The following is a 21848-nucleotide window of genomic DNA, read 5'->3' on the forward strand; positions in this document are numbered from 1 at the left end:
CTCCTCCTGCAGGGGTTCTGTTTGGCAAACCCGCAGGCTGATGTACGTGATGAACACTAAATCTCTCTGGAATTCGATATCAAAGACTCTCATGACTTCAGCAGGATTAGAAAAACAGAATCTCAAATGGCATATTCCCACGCAGCAAGAGAACAGAAGATAATCTGTTCTGCAAAAGAAGTCCACAAGGTGCAACAGTGTACAATATGCCATAAATCTTGAGTAGGACAATTATTAACAGTGCAGATTTAGATTTATTAACATTATTAAAGTATCAGTCATGCATGGAACATAACATCTCAACTATGCTGCCTTATTAAAATTAAAATAAATAAATGGATAAAATGTTCAATTTTATTTAAAAAAAAAAAATCATATTTATGCAGAATTTACTTTTTTTCTAAGTTGCTGAGAAAGTTGTCCTAATGTTGTAATAGGCCAAACAGATTACACCATCTGTGTTGCTAAACACAAAGCAATGAGCATGTGTGTGATGAAGCGCATGTGTGCACTCACTGCAGTGGAGTTCGTCCGATCGGTCCTCACAGTCTGCATGTCCATCACACACCTTCAGGGTGGAGATGCATGCGCCATCGCTGCACGTGAATTCTCGCTGCTGGTGACAGGCGGGCACAAAGTGACCTTCAGCGCCTGGAAACGAGGCACTTTGAGTGTTTTACAGTTGTGGGAAAGAGCTGATAAATTAATGAATTATTAAAGATAAGAAAGGACTTGTTCATTACATTGCTGACAAAAGAGGTATTTTAATAATATCCAAGAGTACTATATTTAATTTTTAAAAACCCATTCATTAACCTGCTAAAATCAACCGGCAACACGCACATTTTCCAAAAAGTTTCCCCCCAAAAAATCACATTAAATCAGTCACAATGTGACAGGCTCTCGTACCAGGTTTGTTTCATGCAAATGCATCATAATGATTCATTCTGCCCTAACAGACTGTGACTGTGCAAACATCCCATAATATAATTTTGTTTTTTATTGTTTTCTGTTGCCAGACTCGCACACACAACAACCCGAACATAAAACGCCTCGGCTTCTGAAGCACTGTCTGTCTATGGTTTGGTAACAGTAAAAGCATAAACACGTCATGAGTAACAGACCAAGAACAACCCCGCTCGCGCTGCAAGCACGCTTCATTCAAAGTAACAGGCGCTCTGCACGCGCCCCGAAAACGACAAGCCGGTTCATTTCACACACACGCAGAAGCAGCTTTTTCTTTCCACATACCCCAAATATAGAAGGAGAGACCCACGACTAGAAGAAATACAGCTCCAAGGTGTCCCATGTTCAACGTCCTCCACAGAAACGAGGCAGATGGCGCGCAAATATGACGCAAGAGCCGAGCCTGTCAACCTGTCAGGTCTCCGAGTTGGTATTTGTTTCCTCCGCCGTTCATACTTCGTTTCTTCGTCTAGTTCTGTTACTTTTATGGTCGTGAACTGGCTCGTGTTGAGTAGAAACTGCTGCATGTTTTGTTCTTGTTTATCGTTATATCGCCGCAGGTTTTAACATGGAAATGCCTCAAACGGTCCACTTTGCTTTTCCAAGCTTCTCTGCCTTTTTCTGTATATTCAACATGTTTGATTATATTGATAAACAAACTTTAGTAGAATTTGCGAAAAGGTTGGTTATATAGAAAATAAATAAATTACATATATGACTCTGATTAATGTGTCGACATTATAAACAGTCCACGTCTTTGTGGACATTTACAGTATCTTTATGCAGCTGTGATATTTGTTGAGATCTCGCCTCGATGTTCACGTGAAATAACACCTTATAAAGTGCTTCCAGCTGAAATGATGACAAAATCCGTGCTGCTTGTTATGTGAAAACCCTGAAAGTTGTGGCTGAATTGGACACAGTGAAAATCTTCTGAATTCTCAGTGTTTCCCTGTGTAATGACGCAGACTGTGCGCACACAAAAGACTCAGTGTCAGTTATCATTTTATTTATTTATTTGTTTTTTGCACTGCATTAGATAAGGTCAAAGTAGGGTTTTCAAAAATGACAATGTTCCCATTTGTGTTATTTGTGTGTTATAATCTTTATGAAAAAGTAAAAACAAAATGTAAAAATAAAAATTGGTATACGGATTTGTGAATGCAATAACTCAAGAACGAGGCAACGTAGAATTTTCAAATCAATACCATGGTTGCATTTACTGAAACTCTCTGTAAGGTTTAAATCTCAGGGACCTTGATTTCAAGGCTAGAGCTCAACTTTTCTAAAAACAAGAAAAACCCCAACCAATTATTTAATAAAATCAATTTATTTCCAATTTGTATCAAATTAGGTCTGATTAAAGGACTGATGTGATGGTAAGTTGTCCACTGCTCCGCTTTGAATATTGTTGTTAAGAACTTGACACAGAGATTACTTAATGGATTTTAAGCAAAATTGTGCCTCAGTTCAACGACATATTTTGGCAGCTGTTTTTTTTTTTTTTTTTTTGGATTTTCACAAGAATTGCTAGTTCTCCTAGAGTTTGGGCCACCCCAACAATCAAGTGATTCCCTATGAGCAAGCAATTAGCGACACTGGGAAGGAAATATTCCTTTCTAAGAGGAAGAAACCTCGAAAGAACCAGGCTCAGAAAGAGACAGCATTCTGCCGCGACTGGTAGGGACGGGCCTGTGCCTTTTACCCATTTCCAGGTAATGGATTGCCGAAATGTGATTTCCAATATTTAGACTATTGCAAATGGCTCGCCTGTGTACGAGTTTTCATTTTGAGGGACATTGAGCGGTCACTTAGAGAGGATGAGCAGAGCTTCAGCTGGATGTTTAGCTCATCGCTTCTCCCACTTACTCTCACATCTGTTCAGTACACGATTGACCAAAACAATGAGCAGAAACAGATAAACATAATATTTTATTCACATCTTCTATTGTACAAGATACAACCAACATTGCTGTAGTCAGGGCAGGATGGAGACATGATGTTGACACTGCAGAGTCTTGTCTTGCTGCTCAGAGGTAGGGCTGGTCTGTGGAGATTGGTGGCTCTTTATATACAGTGCCGGGAGTCACTGGGAGCTTTGAGGTCTCAGCAACTTGACTACAAAAAAAAAAAAAAAAAAAAAAGAACAGAGAAAGAAGGGAAAAAAAAGACCACAATATTTCAGCTAAAAACTACAAATAGCAAACTTCCATTGTCAGTCACAAGAAGATGTTTTGACAGGTGACATCAAATGACATCAAATAAATGGATTACTATATTATTAAAAACAAACACCTGAACTTGAAATTCATGAAAATGCAGTGATCATTAACAAACCTGCCAGCAGTAAGAGCTTTCTGTGAGGACATCACGAGTGTGGGAGGGGCTGATTCTCTCCGTCCATCTCTGCTGTAGTAGTAGTTGTTGGCATACCTGTGGCTCGGGCCTACTGCCAGTTTGGGTGGTGGTTGTGTCCTGTTGGGATGAAGAAAAAAAAAAAAAGTATATTTTAACAGACTTTAACAATGTTGGTGACTTCCACATTTGCAGGCAAAATGGAAAATAGGTGCAGTTTACTGAAACGTGCAAAGATACCTGGAAATATAGAATTTAAAACAAAAACAGAGTTTGGACAATTTGCTTTAAAGTCAGTATTTTGTATGACCACCTTTATTCCTCCACACATCAAGAAACTCTTAGTCAAGCTTTCTTGTCATTTCTTTATGCAGTCCTCAGGAATAGTTCTCCAGGCTTCTTGAAGCTCTGGAGAACTCTTCTTTGGATGTCGGCTGGCTTTTGTTCTGTTCTCTGTCAACATGATGCCACGCCATCGAAATAATATTGTGGTTTGGGCTTCAGGGAGGCCAATCCAAGCCTGATAGTGTTACATTGTGCGTTTTTCTAACCAGATTTGTTAATACTACATTGGTAGTGTGTTTGGGATCATTATGAAGCTGAAAAAATGAAGCTGTTGCCAGTCAGACACTGTCAGTGATGATGCTTTTTGTGCAATCATAACTCTAGCATTTTTGAGAAAAATCTCAAAATACAGCCCCAAACCAGCACAAAGCTTTGATTTTTCTTTCACAGATGGCTGTAGACATTCACTGTGGTACTTCTCTCGTCCATATACATTGACAGCAATTTATACAACAAATTTGAATTCTTCGCCAGTTTTAAGTGGTTTAACAAACAAAATACAAACAAAAACAAAAAGCAAGTCTGGCAACCCACAGAGTCATTGCATCTCTCTGTTAACGGGGTTTTAGTCGTTTTTTCTAATATGTGAACACTTTCATTCGTGAGCGGTACGAGGGTAGCGCCTGTGTTACCTCTTTGCAATCTCCTCATATCGCAGCTGCAGTTTGGCTTGCAGGTCATGCTGAAAAGGAAAAGAAAGTCAATTTTCGACGAGTGCAAATCCCACACTGGTGAACTTCACCTCCTTCATAGTGTTTAGCTACCCCACAATGCTACTGCTAGCTAACGTCAGTAAGGGTTAGCTGGCTGTTAAACGTTTCCTTTGATAAAGTTTATTGCGACAAATCGTCCGGAGGGCTATTACATCATATTTAGAGCAGAAAACTACTCCGTTTTAAAGTGTGACGAATGTTGTTGCTTACCCCTGATAAAAAATTTCGCAGCCTCTGAATGAATTTAGTAGCAGTAGCCATGTTAGCTGTTGTGAAGGACACGGGTCTTCTTCGTTCCTTTTCCCAGGTTTCTCAACACATTGCTGACACCTGCCGACCAGCAGGGGAAACTGCAGCGTAAAAAACGTGCATTTTAGAGACTTTTGTTGTTTTACAATTTATTTATGTACTCCGAGGGCCAAATTAACTTAGATAAAGTAGATGAACACAGACACTCTGTACAACTAATCTTTATCTTCTTTAGTAAAGGCCTGGCAGAGCAGCTCATAACTTTTATTTTAAATTACAGTATTTTGAATAATTACTTTTGAGCCTTTAAAAAATAGGACGTGTGTATAAAAATGACTAATTCCTTAACAGTTACTGCAATTTTCAAATCCCTGTATTTAAAGATGATAATCTGCATATTGATTACATCTTGATTTACAGTCCACTGTGATGGTGTACAAATCCCCAACTACAAACATTGGTGTCTTTGTTCAACAAATTATGGCCCTATTGCTATGCCAGTATGGACAGTAGTAAATTGTGACCGAATTCAGGTATTACCTGCTTGCAACTGCAGAACTCCTATGGATTTTAAAGTAAAACATTTTTGTTACTAGGTTAACCTCTGGACCCCTTATCCTACAAGTGATTGGTTTGTCTTGGACAGACATGCATACATTTTCATCTGTATGCATACAATACGCAGCTTGATCTATTATCAGTAGGTAAAGTTGTAAAACTTATGAAAAAATTAAAAGTCCAGAATTTATGGCCTCCTTCAGATTTTCCAAAGTGATCTGTGAGCTGGATCAGAGTCTGATTCTAGACCCTGGCCCTTATGTTTGAGACACCTGCCTTAAAGGGAAGCCTTAATAACCTTCACAGTGTAATTTTGCTTCATCACTTTTGTCTATTGATGAAGTATTTATATAGTGACTTAGTGGAATGGTTGCTTGTAGGATTACAACACCTCTACTGTTGAAAAGGATTTGAACGGTCTGATCTGGTACATCGATGTAACAATAAGGCAGATAACTGTACGCAACACTCAGAGAAGAATCAAAGGGAAATACAAAGTTTATTTCTTGCACAAGAAAACACAGTAGAGGGCGACATCGCCGGTATACCATGCAGTCAAGTATTACAGCTGTGTGCTTGTCTCATGCAGCATGCACTGGACAGAAGAGTCCACAGGAGAACAAATGCACTTGTACGACACTTTGACCTGCCAAACTTGTTCTTTAAGAGTACGCTCAACAGAGGCTGAAAAATCCCCGTGGTGGACTTCAGCAAAGCATTTTTTTAACACATACAAGGTTATTAAAAAGCAACCAAAACATTATCCCTCATCATGTTTACATATTTAAATGGGCTTTTCCTGTATGCAAAAAGAAACCTCTAATGTAAATATATCTTTTATTACTCATCTTTAACACTTTTACTTTTGGTGTAAAGCATTTTTCTCATGCACATAAGAACAAATATGCATGTTTCCATCCATCCCTCCCCCCCCCCCCCCCCCCCCACCTCCAATTAATTAATATTTAAAGCTTCCTTTTGAAGTCTGAACAAGTCCCAATGATCTCGTTCCGCAAGTACATGCAAATATCGAAAATGCTTCTGAGCTTGGTGCCAAACTACTCATTAAGAACAGTGTCTTTAAAACTAAACATAAAAAACAAACTGATATGCAGCTTCTATGAATGTCGTTTCCTTTGCGAGTATCAAAGAGGATAGTTTCATCGTGTACAGCCACAGAATATAAAATGTTTGTACAGTACACAGCATGTTTGTTCATTGTAAACAATTCTGTCAGACTGCAAAAATAACTGAGTGGTCCGTCTGTTTGCGTCACTAACACAACAACAGCATCCCGTAAGGTTTTCATCACAAGATTTAAGTTTTTTTTTTTTCCTTCTATCGTTTTTAAGGAAGAAGAGGGGTTGAAGTAACACAACAGCTGTTTAGAAAGAGAAGACTCAGAGTAAAGTTAGTACAAAAGCCAGGAACAGCCACTTACAAAGAGAATGACAACTCTCCAAACGTCATGTCTGTTGTGGAGAAAATGTGATGTGCAGCCAGTCTGTGCAGCTGTCAAATACTGCCTGCATTTAAAAGACTGCATTTTAAGAGAATTCCCAAAAACTCCCTCTTGCCAGAAATTGTCTTCGTGCATATTGTCCTTCAGTACACTTGGAATTATACACACTCTTGTTACCAAAATATACATCGAAATTTGCACAATACAAAGACAAAAAACCAAAAACACTTGTTCAAAGAAGCCCTGATTTCACTGTAAATATGTTTATCTCAGTTTACCTTTCACATTCGGTTACAAAAACCTTATGTCTAAATGTCATTAGTGCACTTTTCCCCTTTGGATGTAAACAGCACTGCACAGCACGTGAAGTAGGACCAGGGCGTTTACGGATGGTCTCTTTCACATGCACATGTGGAAAAAAAATAATGATTAAAATGGAAAAACGCTACAGCTTCTGGAAAAGGTGAAAAAAAACAACAACCCCATAACGCACTTGTACGTACTTGTGTTTGCAAAAGTCCAACACGTGTCAGAGTAAGTAAGGAAACCTGCCCAAAAAACGAAAATCAAATAAAATAAGTGTTTTAAACGCTCACTTCCATGTTCTGAAGTAAAACGGCATGCTGTGAGATGAACGCGCCCGATCAAAGAGTTCGACTGATAAACTCACAGCACAGAAAGGTGGACGTGGATCATCCGGAGCTTCAGGCTCGGCGTCTTTTTCCACAATAGCAGTGGAAACGAACAAACAAAAACCCCAAACAAATCTTCATAGTGACTGAAAATTACAAGTAACATTTCTGCCTTCAACGATATGGCTTAGAGGACATTGCACAAGATGCCATGGCACATAAAAACCCTTCGGCTCCGTATCTTCATAAGAGAAGACAAAGGTGGGTAGTGTCTCACCGCGTTTGCAACATTATTCTCAGCAAGAATAAAAAACACAATGCCGTTCCCGTGAATTCACACTGTGAGGAACATGACCAACACAACAAGCTGTGCAAGATTAAAGTACATGAAGGGATAAAGCCATCAAGGAAACATGGACTCTTCTTTGATACAACCGTTTTATTAACAGTTCTGTTTTTCCCCCCTGCATTCTAGTTTGAGCTTAGTAGCTTCTGTTTTACTCCTAAAGGATGCATCAATACAAATCCATGCAGTACTGTAGCCATCAGCTGCAGAGATAGATCCAATGACGTGTCAGTCATGTGGCTCACAGTGTGAACCAGAGATCGTTTTAGGTTCAGGAAGACCTACAGCAGTACTACAAACACACACAGACACTGAAGAAAAAAAAGCGACCTTGACTCCTCGTACCTTTTGGTCCAACAGTTTTACGCAGCATTAACACTTCTACTCTGTACCAGAATTTATTTAAAAAATAGACAACTTTTGTTTTTTTAGAAAATAATCCATTCAGAAGACATAAAACCACATTTTATGGATACAAAAATGTTGAGCCTTGGCTGGTCAACCCATGAGAACTTCTTTCTTTTCCCCTGTTACAAACGCATCATCAAATGTAATAAATAAGACCAGAAAGGTCAGCGATGCCTGAAGGCAACTGTTTTTTTTACAAAACAAAATTCAAGTAAAAGTTTCTCCCGCTCTTTCAGCCCGACAACTTTGAGAATGACTCAACATCTTCGTCACCCTTGAAAGACAAGAGCAGGTTTTATGAGTACAACGGTGAGCTGTCACTTTCTCAGGTGCCCTTTTTGTGTTTGCTCTCTGCACTCTGGTGTCTTCTCTGGTGCAATTTTAGGACCCGTGGAAGTGGTTTCTGCTCCCTGCCTGCAGCTCATGTTGGTGAGAAGACATCCCGTTTGTTCCCGCGGAGATGCTGTGACGTCCACCTCCACCTCGGGCTTCTCACCAGAGTCCTCTCCATCTGAACACGGCTCCCACTCGTCTTGCTCCTCGCTCTCCGTCGAGCCCTGCACAGCTATCTGCGGCACAAGCGTGAACCTCCTCACCACGGGGACGTCCATCTCGATGTCCTGACTGCTTTGGGGTCGTGTCACGGTCCAGGCCGCCCTGTGCTGCTGCTGCGTTTGAGCCCCTGGAGGTGTGCTGCTCCCCGCCGCATTACTGCTGCTTTTCTCCTCTGGCTCGTCGAAGCTCACTTCCTGCACTGCCTCCTGCTTCTTAAAGGAGTCTCTCCGCTCTGACAGGTTCAGCTTCCGCATCACCACCAGCTGCTCTGATCGTTCAATCCTTTGGCTGCTAATGTACGGCCCAAGTCTGCTGTGGTCAACCCCAATGTAAGCGATGCCACAGGCTGCGTCCACCTCTAAGTCGCCCAGCAGGTCAGCCTCACCGTAAAACGGCACTTCCAGCGTGTGCCTGCGGGGGGCTTTTGACTTCTTGTCAGCGTGATATACTCCAGACAGTTTCTCCGCTGACTGCACCCTCTTAAGTAAGGGTGAACGAGGCGGCTCTGCACTGCGTGGCCGGACGACATGCCTAACGATGGTGGGGGGAGACAGGGTTTTTCCGTGGTACGTGTGAAGGTTTTTGGCAAAGCCAGGCAGAGGAGAGGGCGAGCGCTGTGGGGAAAGCGGCTGATTAGAGGATGAGGAGCTGCTGCAGGCCAGAGGCGAGGGGGGGATGTTGCTGGTGGATTTGCGGCGGCCCACTTTGCTGTAGCGTTGCGGGCTGAGTTTAGAGCCCAGGCCGAGCGTGATGGGCCGGCTGTGTGTGGCGGGAGAGCTTGGAGAGCTGGAGCAAGGCGATGTACTCTGTGGCGAGTTATTCTCTGGAAAGTAGAGGCAGGACTGTTGAAATACTCACACTACAAGCTGCAGTTTGCAGCAGGGCAAACAACACTTTTAAATTTCAATTCTATTTCAGTTCAGTTTTATTTATGTAGCACCAAATCACAACAACAGTCACCTCAAGGTGTTTAATATTGTAAGGTAAAGACCCCACAAAAATACAGAGAAACCTCAACAATCAGACGACTGCCTATCACAAAGCACTTTGGCAACAGTGGGAAGGAAAAACTCCCTTTTAACAGGAAGAATCCTTTAGGCTGAGGGAGGGGCGGCCATCTGGGTATTATAAGACCTTCAGTGTACCTGCAGAATCTCAAATGACTACATTTCCTGAATTACCGTGGCCCTGATGGTCAGGTGCGGGGCTCCGGCAGGGTGTGGAGGGCCCCGGGGAGAGGCTGTGAGTCGGGGAGCCTGGAAGACTCTCACTGGAGGAAACAGAGTGATGAAGACCTGAAGAGAAGCTGCGACTGCAGTGCATCACTGTGCTCTGCTTGGACAGCTTCTTAAAGATGGTCCGTCGCCTAGAAGGGACGATATATAATTTACTGTTGTAGCTTACACTTGAAGGAGAAAGAGCCTCCCAGAGTAAACAGAAGATGAGTAACACAGCAGAGCTGCAAAGACAGAGAGAGAGAAAAAGAAACCCAGAACCCAGTCAGATGCTCACCTGTCATAATTATCTCTCCTCTTGCTCTTCTTGCTGCGGCGAGCCATCTTCCCTTTGTGTTTGGTCTTTCGTGCAGGACCGACTTTAATAGAAGTGTTCTCGAGCGCTATGGTCTGAAGGGTCACCTTGTTGCCGCTCTGCACGTTTCGTGAGAATGAAAGAATTTTTACAGACCTTTCAACACAGAAGCAACTTAAAAAGCAAAGTTCAAGTGCCACGCAGCTCCGAGCTGTACCTTCAGAAGCAGTTCGATCATCTCTGTGTGGACCAGGCCTTGGACGGACTCTCCGTTCACGTTGGTGATGAGGTCTCCAGTGCAGAGGCCTGCCTGGTGAGCCGGGCTGCCCTCCTCCACACTCTGTTGCGATGAAGTGAGTGAGTTTCAAACTGAGCATTACATAACAACCTTTTTATATCACTACCTTGTAGTTTTGGATCACCAAAGCAAAGCAAAATATTTAGAACACGCTACAGTTTACAAACACAGGTTTCAGATCTTTGATCTTTTTTAAGGCTTGTGGTTAAAACCTACCGACACCACGTGATGCACGGTGTAGACGTCGCTGTCGCCCATGTACACACGGATGGCCTGCAGGGTGAAGCCGAACTTCTTCCCTGAGGTGTGGATGATGATTGGTGGCCTCAGGCTGCCGGGGCTGAATGACAGATCCCGGTTTGGGGACGAGTCGCGGGATGAGGGGTTGGAAGACAGTGAGCGTGGGGAGATGGGACCGGGGTGGAGGCCACTGGGTGAATCGTCTGAAACAAACACACAGTTTAGAGATAAATAGACTCATAATCTCACATTTTATGACTCAAATTAGCAGGCCAGTTTTAATTCCACAATTACAAACAAAAACTGCTGTCTGTGGATTACATGTTTAGACTATATCTGCAGAGGCTCTCTGTCAAAGCAGAGCAATAAAAACCAAACTGATTCTGCTGGATTTAAAGTAGTTATGATAACCTTCTGCACCTGTAGTGATGATGAGAGACAGGGCTGAGACAGAGGCAGACTTGGGAACCTTTCCTACGCAGGGAACCCTCTGCCTGTCTGGCGTCTCCAGCTGGTTACCGAAGCGCCGAGGGCCTGCCGTGTCCTTAGGGGATGACTGCTTCCCGCCGGTACTGTTGCTGCGAATCCTGATCCGCCGAAGATTTGACACCACCACCTCTGCTGCGGACAGAAGGTGTTAAGTGTGAATGTTTCTGGCAGAAGCACCTGGACGTGTTATGAAGAGATGTGTTAAAAGAAAAAAAATGTGGATTTACCTTCATCATCAGTGGAGAGGGCAAACCGGGGCATCGTCTCCAGGCTGTGAGTGCTGCTCATTACCAGAGGACTGGTGCTTCTGTCAGACTGGGAGGAACTGGAGGAGGCCCGGGGGCGAAGGCTAAAAACAGTAAAAGCACACAAAAAAATGTTGAACTCATAGATCAGCTGATTGAGGATCTGTTTTCATGCAGACACACAAAATCAACCACCTGTTTATTATATTATGAATACTTTGTTTTCTCAGTTTTTCACTTGAAATGTGCAAAAATACGAAAAAGAAACAAGAATAAAGAGGAATAGCAGGTGCCCACATCTTCTGTTTACCTGGCCATGCGTCCAGACTGCCTGTGCTCAGCACTGCCATCTGCTGGGCTTGGCGAGGCCCCGAGCCCTGCCGCATCCCCGTGGTCCTCTTTGTCCTCGCTGTGGCTGCGGTCGGAGGAGAAACTCAGGTTGGACGGTGTTGCCAGGTATTCTGTGCTGCTGTAGACCTTCATGACAAACAGGTGAAAAGGTGTCAGTTAAGATCTGACTTTTCAAATATTTTGGCACTCTTACAGCAGATTCTTACTGCAGCGGTCTTTACCTTGCTGAAGCGATGAGACCAGGAAGCAAACTGTCGGATTTCCAAGGAAGACTCTTCGTCGTTAGTTTCGTCGTCTTCGTCAGAGGCCAAATGATGATAGCGATCCAAACGAGCTGAATATGGCAAAAAGGGAAGATGCTCTCATTTAAGAGAAATTCAAACTTCATGGTATAATCCCGAGAAAAATTCATCACTCTGCACAGTTTTATGTTAGCTCGCCCGTATTATATTCCAGCTAAATTTAACCTGCATCCCATCTCCATCACCCACAATTATGGACAACGTTTTGCTCTCGCTACCATGTGAAGTCAAGATTACACAGAAAAATAAACCACAAAGAGACTCAGCAGGAACTCACTGTCAAAGTAGCTTGTATCATCCTCGGCCTCCAGCTGAGGGATGAACTCGGCTTTCTGTCGGAGGAGTCCGTTCCAGTCCAGCCCCAAGAAGAAGGGGTGCTGCTTCACCTCTGAGGCTCCACCTAAAAACATTCAGTTAAACACTGGATTAGGATCAGGGTGAAACTTCTCTGGCAAACATGTTTACTTCATTCTTAGTTTCACTTTTTGTGAGGTCTTATTAAAATGTAATGTCCCCCTTGCTATAAACCTTGTTTTTCTGATTTAGCTGTACAGACCTGTATAAAAGATCCCTGCTGTAATTTATCAGCATTACCTGTTCCCAGCCGGTCCAAAGGGTTCTGCCTCAGCAGGCGGGTGATCAAATCCTGTGCATCAACAGGTAAGGCATCCTCTCCTTCAGGCCAAATGATTTCATCTGACAATCAGAGAAGATAATAAATAAACGTACAAAATTAAATCTAAATTAAAACCAAATTTACAGTCTTACAAAGACATTAAACAGCAAGTCAGAATGTTTGTGTTTGCCAAAGCATAAGCTTGCCCAGGACTAATGTGGTTAAGATTCTGAGTGAAGCAAAGTTGTAGACTTCTGTGCCTACGTCACTGCTTGTTTTCATATGATGTGTTTTCAATTCAAATAAAAGGAAAAAGAAACTAGTTTAACATAAAGATTTGATCTCAGTGGCTATTCTATGCTGTGATTCTATTTTTTAGACCTGATGCTCGATTTTTAAGTAGAGAATTCATTCATTTCAAGACGTACCACTGACAACTTGTCCAAAAAGCTCTTCGGGAGTGTCTCCAAAAAACGGGACGCAGCCGACCAGAAATTCATAAAGGATGATCCCCATCGCCCACCAGTCCACTGGCTTCCCATAGCCCTGTCTGAGGATCACCTCTGGGGCAATGTATTCTGGAGTCCCACACACCTGAGGAAGTAAACCAGCAAACATCGGTTTGGATCAAGTGCCTCTACAATCACTGCTGTCCCAAAGTGACAGGTGATTTATCTCTTACACCTGAAGTTGTCTCACCTGCTTGTCAACAAACTCTCTTGTGTCTTTCTCTATGTGACCTTCATACAGGTTGGTCGTCATGTTCATCAGGCCAATTTTAGAGAGACCAAAGTCAGTCAGCTTGATGTGGCCCATAGATGTAATCAACAAACTGTTGGGGGAAAGAAGACGTCAATGTAAGCGGCGCATTTTACAATTTGTCAAGAAAATGAGGATAAGGGCTGAATTACAGAAAAATCAACACTCTACATGTGCCCGCTCACAGACCCAACTATGTCAACGGATCCTAATGAAAGCAAGAAAAGCAAGACGGAAGAGCTGGAGTGAAGGTGATGTCGGAGATGTCCTTACTTGTCAGGTTTAAGATCCCGATGCACGATGCCGTAGTTGTGAAGGTACTCCAGAGCCAGGACCGTCTCGGCAAAATACATCCTGGACATTTCCACAGGCAGTGGGCCCATGTTTTTCAGCAGGTTGGCACAATCTCCACCTTAAAAAACAACCAAAATCACAGTAACAGCAGTGATCCTAACATACCAACTGTCCAAGGCAGTAATGCACAGACTCTTATTCTCAGACTCTCTGCATTGGCACTCACTGAAAACAGGTCTTGTTTAAGCTAAGCTAAACTGTTAGAGACATAAAACTGTAACAGCCCCCGCAGCCTCTCCCTTCTTTACCTTCTACATACTCCATGACCATGCAGAGGTGACGTCGTGTCTCAAACGAGCAGAACATGGAGACGACGAAGGGGTTCTCAGCAAAAGTTAGGATGTCCCGCTCCACAAACGCCTGCTGGATCTGGTTCCTCAGCACCAGGTTCTGACGGTTTATCTTTTTCATGGCAAAGCGCTGACGGGTCTGCTTGTGGCGAACCAGATACACCGCCCTGGCAAAAACCAAACAAACCTCATAAGCTCGATTACCTGGAAACGGGTAAAAGGCACAGTCACAGTGGAAACGTGCACAAAAAAGGTTGAAATTGAGGCAAACTGTATCAGAATAACAACAATAAAAACTACTTCCAACTAAATGTATTTTCCGCTTCCTGACACCATTTAATCTTTCATCTTAGCTTTGTGACACTTTGCAAATAAACAAACATCTTCAGCGCTGCTATTTCTAAGATGAAGCAGTGAAATGCAGTTAAACAGACTTGTGCTCTTACCCATAAGCTCCGTTACTTATGAGTTTGATGGTCTCAAAATCGCTCTCAAGAGGTTTCCTTCGAGTTGGAGTCAGCGTCTGTGGGCTCTTACTCTGTGGCTGTTTATGCCCATGTGAAAAATTAAATAAGCAGACAGAAGCAATGCTGTGATTAATGCTGATTGCAGATTAAAAGCCAACTACTACTCCAAATACTAATTACACCTGCAATCTACTTAACCAAAATAACATTGATTTTAAATATTTTTGGCATCCTTTCACAATAAAAAGAGTCACCGTTTCCTGATCCTCTTTAAACACATTCAGCACAGCACGGAGGGCAGATCTGAAGAAGCGTGTGCACTTTGGTAAATGGACTGATTCTAATTTACCTGAGCACTCAACATTAAATCATCTCCTCTCCCAGTATAAACACACTAAAATATAAATAACGGCTCCTAATAAATGTACAGCAGGGAACAGCGGCAGTGTGAACTCTTCCCTGCCACACACTGTCCAATATTGTACATTTATTAAGATCCATTATTTGTATTTTAGCATATTTCAATACTTGGTTTTTGTATTTATTCTAGTTATTTATACTGTTTTAGCTATTGTTTAGTAGCACGCTGCATATACTGAGACCTAACCTGCTGTGTTTCATTTCTAACATGTCAAATGGTTGAATAAAGCTCAGCCTGAGTCTGTAATATTATTTGAACTTATTGAATTAGTCAGTTCACCTCCACAGTAGCATCTGTTTCCAATGACACTGACGCTGAGGGTGAGGGACTGGCATCATACTGTTCAAGCTGTACCATGTCTAGAAATAAAAGAAGAAGAGGCTTTAATTTGGGTTTCCAACATTTCTGCAACGATCACTTAAAAATGTAGTCTGCTCTTCATCTAAGTCAGGACTGTGTATTTGTTGCAGTATCATAAAGCATAATAATAATAATAATAATCACCTACCCGGGGCAGCATGTTACTTAACCCATGTCTGAAACAGGCTTTAAAAAAACATCACATATGAGCCACATCACCGGGGCGAGGCTTCGCTTGATAACTGATTAAATTTACCTTCTAACGGGTCGCGTGTGAGGCCCAGCTGGCTGATGATGTACCGCGGGATGTCCGTCTTGATTCCCTGGCCGACTTTGGCGTGGCCTTCCGCCGCTTCGAGTAGGTGGTAAAACTCTTCTGGATCAAACTCCTGTCACCAGCATCCAACAGCAGTGTAATTAATGCAGAGTGTCAGGAAACTGAAAGGCATCCAAGATGCCATTTGATTTACTACTAAAAATCCTAAACAAAGCTATGCTTTGTTGCCGACTCAGATCAGATTTGTGTTAATAAACGGCTGATTGTTGGAGTTGAGAAACTTGGTATTCGATTGACAAATTTAGGTAGCTTACCAGACATTCGAGGAGCCGAGCCGGTCGAGAGATTATGATGAGGATCTTTCTGACTAGCTGGGTGATGACGGTTACCTCTTCACTTTCAGAGCGCTCGTAGGCCTGGAAAACACAAGGAGCCATCAGGAGACTCAACTCAACTCCACAGATTTCCAGTTTCAGAGAGGGACTGCGGACGGTTTGGGTCTGAGCGGCAAAAATATGGCTTACATTTACGATAAAGTTTGACCAGTTATTTGTGTGAACATGAGGGGAAAATGTTAAAATCGCTGAACGAGTGTCTACATTTTAGTCACAACTTGATCCCTGTGCTTTTAATCCACCGTGGAGGTGCACAAAAGCAAAAACTGTGTCAGTGTCATTTAATATCGAGAAACTGCATGTGCCAAAAGGATCATCAGGGATTATATGTCCAAGGGAACCCTAACTGATCCAACAGGCAAGTACAGTTTATCACTATTAGCACCATTTCATCCACCCCTGAAAAAAAAGATAAATAAAAAAAGAAATACAAGAGCACTGCTTTATGGGGAAACAGTGAAATAAAGATAAATAAAAAATTCTAAGGAAGTGGATAGGGCTTTAACAAAAACATCAAAACAGACGCCGCCTGATTACATCAGGAATGACACCGCTTCAAACGAAGAGCAATTATCAGAATAATCTGCGGTGGGTGGGCGGAGTCTTCGTGAGTCATTTTCGGTTTCTTCTAGAATATCAGAGAAACACCCTGTTCTGGCGACGATACAGCAGCACAGCAAACTATGTATTTGTGATCCAGTCATATGAGAGCTAATTGAAGCTTCCTGCACGACAAGATCATTACTAATCTCAGCCACCTGTCAAATATGAGGATACAGACTCAAGAAAGTGACCCTAAAGGAAATGTTGTTACTACACCCGTCTACCAGCATTTCTGAAACATGAGATACTCTTTCACAATCTGCCAGGCTTCCAGTAGCTGTGATCGTCATCTCTGTCTACACTTAAGTTTGTGTGGATTATATTTTAACCTTCTGGTGGTGAGTGTAGTAATGTGTAAGTTAAGAAAGACAGCAGTTACTCAAACCTTACGGTCACAGGCTTTCTCCTGCCTGCTCTAAACTCTTGTTAAAGCTTTTCTGTTGTACGTAACTGTGATACAGGCCATGTCTGTGCCTGAAATCACTGCCTAGTGCGATCCATATTTACAGTGAGTACTGCTATACCCTACAAAGTGCAGTATCCCCACAGTTCCTCATGATTAACACTGACGAACAAAAGAACAGATCGATGAGAAGACAAAGAAAAGTGGATTTTAAGACAAATGTACACAAAAATATTTAGCCAATAAACAGCCATTATTTTTGCTACTTAACAGCTGAGCTGAAAGAGGAGGCTCTGACACAGAATCAGAGGGTCAACAGTTAGCCCAGAACAGGCCTAAATGGCGGTAAATGGTAAAAGTTTTACGTATTTCCCGGAATGAAGAGGAATATCTTCATCAGATAATTAATGATGCTATCAAAAAGTGTTTTTGTTACTGTGCCCTATGACCTCCTATGCCGGACAGAAATCCTACTGTCTAGCACCTGGTCAGCCCTCTCAGGATCCTTTAACTGTTCCCAGAATCAGATGTAAATGTGCTGAAGGTGCTTTCAGCTACTGTGGTCCTGTTCTTTGGAACAAGCTGCCTGCTGACCTGAGCTCAATTACAACTGTGTACAAATTCAAAAACAGACTTAAAACCTCTTCATTCACCCAGCCTTACAGGTGTTGTTGATTTGTTTGTTTTTATGTTGTTTACACTGCCTTAACGTATCATTTTTATGTTTTTGTCTTCTTCTTGAATTTACATTACATCAAATGTAATCAATAAAATTGCTACTGCTACAACACGTTGTTTTTTTTTCAAACTGGAAAGCTCTCCGGGTGGTTCAAAAAGGTCGTCTAGGAAATCGCTTCCTTACTGCAGGAACTTCAAACACCCACTGTCTCAGAAAAGCCACCAAAATTTTGCATGACTCATCACACACAAATTATAATTAGTGTAAAGTGCTCCCATCAGGCAAGATAATAAAATCAAGGACAAATAGACTAGAAAAACATTTTGTACCCCACAGCCATTAAAGCATTAAATGCAATTTAAGCATAGTTTGTAATTGTTATGATGAGACCAGAGTACAATCACAAACCTGAAGGAGTCCAGATATGGGAAATAGAGAGCAGTGAATCATTATTAATAATTGTTACTAAAACAGGCTATAGTCTTTATGTTTATGTTTATATCCTTGCTCTCATTCCCCTTCATTGTATCTGTAACATGCAACTTCTGTCGGTGCTGTGCTACTGGAAACTGAATTCCCCGGAGGAACACACCCGAGGGATTAATAAAGTTTCATCTAATCTATCTCTAACCTCTAATCTAGTCCAGAGCACTGTTCAGGTGTTTCTTTCACAAAGCTACTTTTTGTGCATTGCTTCCTGTAATGTACAAGATTTTTATAACAAATTAATAAAAAATGTGTCACTTTTCAGGCAACACTGCAGCCGTGTATCCACGTGGAGGGCTGGAGCCTGCGCAGCTGTCACAGGGTGAGACGCAGGACACCCCCTGGACATGTCCCCAGTCTGTCACAGGGCTCCTTGCATAAACTGCATGACAAAGACCCAGAGAAAACTTTCTGGAAAAAACTGTTGCCCTTTTTAACCAAGTGGCCTTGGCACACAAATCAAGTCGTGCGTGTTTGTGTATATATATGACATTTGCTCCACTGTGCGGGAACAGACTTATCAGTTCAGCTGGAAGTACAGAGAGTTAGCTGTGCCTGCTGTCTGAAAGCACGCAGAGAAACACGGGAAGAGGTTGCTATAGAAACTAACACAACATGCATAAGACCTGTGACAAAAGTGCCTCTCAGCATCACTGAAAATTTCCACTAAGAGATCTATTGTGTGTGCCGTTGGCTATCAGTGGAGAGGCATGCCTGATTGCACATTTCACCCGGGCTCGATCAATCCTCTTTCATAACATTGTCACACCCGAATTAAAGAGTTCAGCATCAGTTCATCAGCTGCTGCTTAAAACCAGAGAGAGCATTTGGCCTGCACCGCTTCTCTCATCAGTCCTGCAAAACCTCCAGTGTAACTGGAAAGCATTCACAGGTCTTTACTTGTTCCACATTTTGTCATGTGACAGCTTTGTTCCAAAATGGATTCAATTAATTAATGACAAAATACTGGTGGTGGCCAGTTACCCCTGAGCTTCCTAGAAGATACACCTCAGCAGTGTCAGATCGAGGGATTCTCACCTCGTGTAGCAGCTTGTCTAGCTTCTCCTGCAGCTCAACAAAGTAACGAGAGGTAACCAGGCCGTTCTGGGACTTATCCAGACAGTCTCTGACCAGCTCCACCAACTGGTGCTGGATGAAGCCCAACACCCCGTCAGCCAGCCGGAGGGAGCTGTCTGGAGAGTAATGTGTGACAATCTCCAACAAGCGCTCCTCCATCTGGGCTGTGGCCTGCAGGGAGCACACAAACACAGAGTTAGAACAATTAAACGAGCACTGATAATCATTTTTTAACCCCTCTCTACAGCAAATTAAAAATAATTTCTCCAATTGTTGAAAAGTGGGCTTTAAAAGCTTGTCTAAAAGCATTTCTCCTTATTGAAACAAAACCAAAACCCAAAAAGGCTTCAGGACGCTCCACACAACGACAGGAGAAATGCAAAGTGTGTTTCTGGTTTGAATAGGTCTTCATTGAGAATGCAAAGTTACAGATATCCTGTACGTACCTTTGGAAAACGTTCTCTGTAAACATGGTTCATCATGACTATCTCATTATCGAAGGAAACACTTGATCGGCCCGGGCTACGAAAAAGCAAAACACAACAAATTAGTACATTGCAACTGATCAACACAGAGACATTTATTATTATTATTATTATTATTACTATTACTACACAGTTCATTGCATTTCTCTTCTAAGCTATTAAATGGCGATGAAGAGTGGTTATGTCATCGAGGCCATCGCAGTTCCCTCGAAATGGCCAGCAGTCAGTTTAGTTCAATCCAACCAACACACACACGTTGGCTCTTAACTAATAGCCTGAGTGTGACTGAACGAGGGTTTTGAGGTCAGCATCAACGATACTTTTGATGTCAGCCTGCGAGACAACATTCAGGTTTGGTGGCTCTTAAGCTGCTTAAGCTCCAATCAAGGTGGATTTCACTGTCAGGTTTTGATGTTTCACTTTAAGATGCTTCCGTACCGGCAGCAGCAGAGGTTTCTTCTAGCCAAAACTGTGTGAATCATCGACATCAAATAATTAGTCACTCGCTGCAGCACCACTCCAGCATTGAGGCCAAAGGGAAGGTGTATTTTTACAGAGAAATCTTGCTTGATGAAGCTTCAAACAGAACAGATGGAGGGAAAACCTATCACTTGCAAACAGACTCCCAGAGTCTTTTTTTTTCTAGTCATAAAAGACGCCTCTGTTTTACTGGATGGCTTCTGCCCAACACACACTGCTGCAAAGCTCGCTGCAGTTCGCCGCATCAGACACCCACCACCCTCGACTACAGTTCAGCAGCTATGAGACGATGATCCCCGAGGCGCTCTGTTAGCTAGCACGCCCACGCGCGGCACACCATGGTGCCAGAACACAGAACACTCAGGCACTGCACAAACAGCACGGAGCAGAGCCAACAGACAAAAGTTGTCAAAAATGCACAGCTCTGCAGTCAGATCTCCACCTGCCTGCCGGCCAACAGGCATGTGCGATCAATCGGAGGCAGCTGAGGTGCCAAAACTGGCGCTTCAAGGCGTCTTCAAATCTGACAGTCTATAAATGATACAACGGTGCTCGTGTTCTGTAGTCGCTGTCCAAAGTTAATCTGAAATGTAGGTAGTTAATCCGTTCGGACGGATTACTGCATTTAATCTGTGTGAAACATTACATGTTTTTAATTTGATGGTAGAACAAGAAACAATCTGAACAAAACAGACAGGAGGCTGTGAGAGGTTCTCCCATCTCCGTGTGGATCCTTCCGTCGATATCAGAAGGTTGTCTTAAAATAGTGATCCTGTCCTTACTTTACACTTTATGTTTTCAGTAACTGAATAAATAACTAAAAATGGCTACCCTAAACAAAGTTTAATTGCACGTTTTTTTAGTTCGTTCAGTTCTGTGTCAATTATCCACCTGAGGCTCCGAGACCGCGGTCGTACCACCGGCGAGGGCCGTCCGTCCTCGTCTGTTATGCTGTCTGTGCTGCGGAAGTGCTTGAAGATGAAGTGAGGCTCGTCTTGTGTCGGCTGGTAGGGAAGCTGGTGGAGACGCTCCTGGGACGAGGAGGAGGACTGCGCACACAGAAAGAAACGAATCAAATGTCTTGAAGGGTGTTCAATCATCAAGGTAAACAAACCCCAGAAAGTTGATTCTGTTCAACTGCATGTTGCGGTTTCAGTGGGAGAAACGTTTTATCACTCATCCAAGTGACTTGCAGCTGACTGCAGGTTTCCCCAACCTTATAAACACTACATAGTGACCGAAACTGGCACCATTGACTAACAATGGGTCGTGAGGTCAGTTTCATCATCATTAATATGCAAATTGTCATGAGCGGAAGTTTCTCCCGCTAAAAACTCTGCATCCAGATGAAAATAATCAAGTTTCTTGGAATCCATCAAATAAGAAAAATACATCTATTTTCACATTTAAACATACTGAGCTTCTTTTGAGGCTGATTTAACCAAAACAACAAGCAGTATCTCTTCAGCCCTTCTGAGCTACTTGTTTTGACATGTGAATAAATGTTAAAGTATCCAAATCTTTACTTCCGACCCATCATCTTGTGCAGTGCTTCTAAAGAGTGGGAAAATATTTAAATGAACTCAAAAATGACTTAAGACTGAAAATCCCTGAGAAAGGATCTTCACCTCAACACTACAAAAGCCCAACAG

General features: G+C 42.6%; 3 protein-coding genes across 9 annotated transcripts in view; all 3 read right to left on the bottom strand.

Moving 5' to 3' along the window:
- Positions 1–1609, bottom strand: part of LOC146502503 (low-density lipoprotein receptor-related protein 8-like) — a 36030-nt gene extending 34421 nt beyond the window's left edge. Inside the window, exons 1-2 of one of the 3 annotated variants that reach the window (XM_085132733.1) lie at positions 1252–1609; positions 517–651 (exon numbers count right to left, since the gene is read on the bottom strand). In XM_085132733.1, coding sequence (XP_084988859.1) covers positions 517–651; positions 1252–1309 — 193 coding nt within the window. In that variant the 5' untranslated portion in view covers positions 1310–1609. The remainder of the gene's footprint in view (positions 1–516; positions 652–1251) is intronic. The other 2 variants (XM_085132734.1, XM_085132735.1) reach the window with 2 other exon arrangements.
- A 1276-nt stretch (positions 1610–2885) lies between these two features.
- On the bottom strand, positions 2886–4720 carry ndufa7 (NADH:ubiquinone oxidoreductase subunit A7). The gene is made up of 4 exons (XM_085132736.1): positions 4590–4720; positions 4299–4348; positions 3304–3441; positions 2886–3084 (listed from the first exon to the last, which is right to left on the bottom strand). Exons 1-4 carry the CDS (start codon positions 4638–4640, stop codon positions 2997–2999), a joined length of 327 nt encoding a protein of 108 aa, XP_084988862.1. The 5' UTR covers positions 4641–4720; the 3' UTR covers positions 2886–2996.
- A 946-nt stretch (positions 4721–5666) lies between these two features.
- The window catches only part of mast3b (microtubule associated serine/threonine kinase 3b), a 35898-nt gene continuing 19716 nt past the window's right edge, over positions 5667–21848 (bottom strand). For 3 of the 5 annotated variants that reach the window (XM_085132727.1, XM_085132729.1, XM_085132730.1), the window contains 22 exons: positions 21088–21245; positions 19678–19753; positions 19193–19402; positions 15903–16004; positions 15568–15700; positions 15231–15310; positions 14510–14607; positions 14022–14230; positions 13693–13831; positions 13360–13492; positions 13089–13254; positions 12639–12740; positions 12322–12444; positions 11964–12076; positions 11702–11868; positions 11374–11495; positions 11078–11278; positions 10634–10860; positions 10337–10459; positions 10102–10238; positions 9771–9955; positions 5667–9412 (listed from right to left, as the gene is read on the bottom strand). In XM_085132727.1, coding sequence (XP_084988853.1) covers positions 8352–9412; positions 9771–9955; positions 10102–10238; positions 10337–10459; positions 10634–10860; positions 11078–11278; positions 11374–11495; positions 11702–11868; positions 11964–12076; positions 12322–12444; positions 12639–12740; positions 13089–13254; positions 13360–13492; positions 13693–13831; positions 14022–14230; positions 14510–14607; positions 15231–15310; positions 15568–15700; positions 15903–16004; positions 19193–19402; positions 19678–19753; positions 21088–21245 — 4065 coding nt within the window. In that variant the 3' untranslated portion in view covers positions 5667–8351. The remainder of the gene's footprint in view (positions 9413–9770; positions 9956–10101; positions 10239–10336; positions 10460–10633; positions 10861–11077; positions 11279–11373; positions 11496–11701; positions 11869–11963; positions 12077–12321; positions 12445–12638; positions 12741–13088; positions 13255–13359; positions 13493–13692; positions 13832–14021; positions 14231–14509; positions 14608–15230; positions 15311–15567; positions 15701–15902; positions 16005–19192; positions 19403–19677; positions 19754–21087; positions 21246–21848) is intronic. The other 2 variants (XM_085132728.1, XM_085132731.1) reach the window with 1 other exon arrangement.

Source organism: Neolamprologus multifasciatus, chromosome 15 (assembly GCF_963576455.1).
Source record: "Neolamprologus multifasciatus chromosome 15, fNeoMul1.2, whole genome shotgun sequence".
NCBI classification, from domain to species: domain Eukaryota; kingdom Metazoa; phylum Chordata; class Actinopteri; order Cichliformes; family Cichlidae; genus Neolamprologus; species Neolamprologus multifasciatus.

What these genes read in the sequence shown, in the direction of transcription:
- ndufa7 (XM_085132736.1), bottom strand. Translation starts at nt 4,640, where the DNA reads ATGGCTACTGCTACTAAATTCATTCAGAGGCTGCGAAATTTTTTATCA. An exon ending in TGCGAAATTTTTTATCAGGG is followed by an intron (nt 4,349 to 4,589) that starts GTAAGCAACAAC and finishes TTTCCTTTTCAG; the next exon opens with CATGACCTGCAAGCCAAACT. An exon ending in AAAGCTCTTACTGCTGGCAG is followed by an intron (nt 3,085 to 3,303) that starts GTTTGTTAATGA and finishes TTTTTTTTGTAG; the next exon opens with TCAAGTTGCTGAGACCTCAA.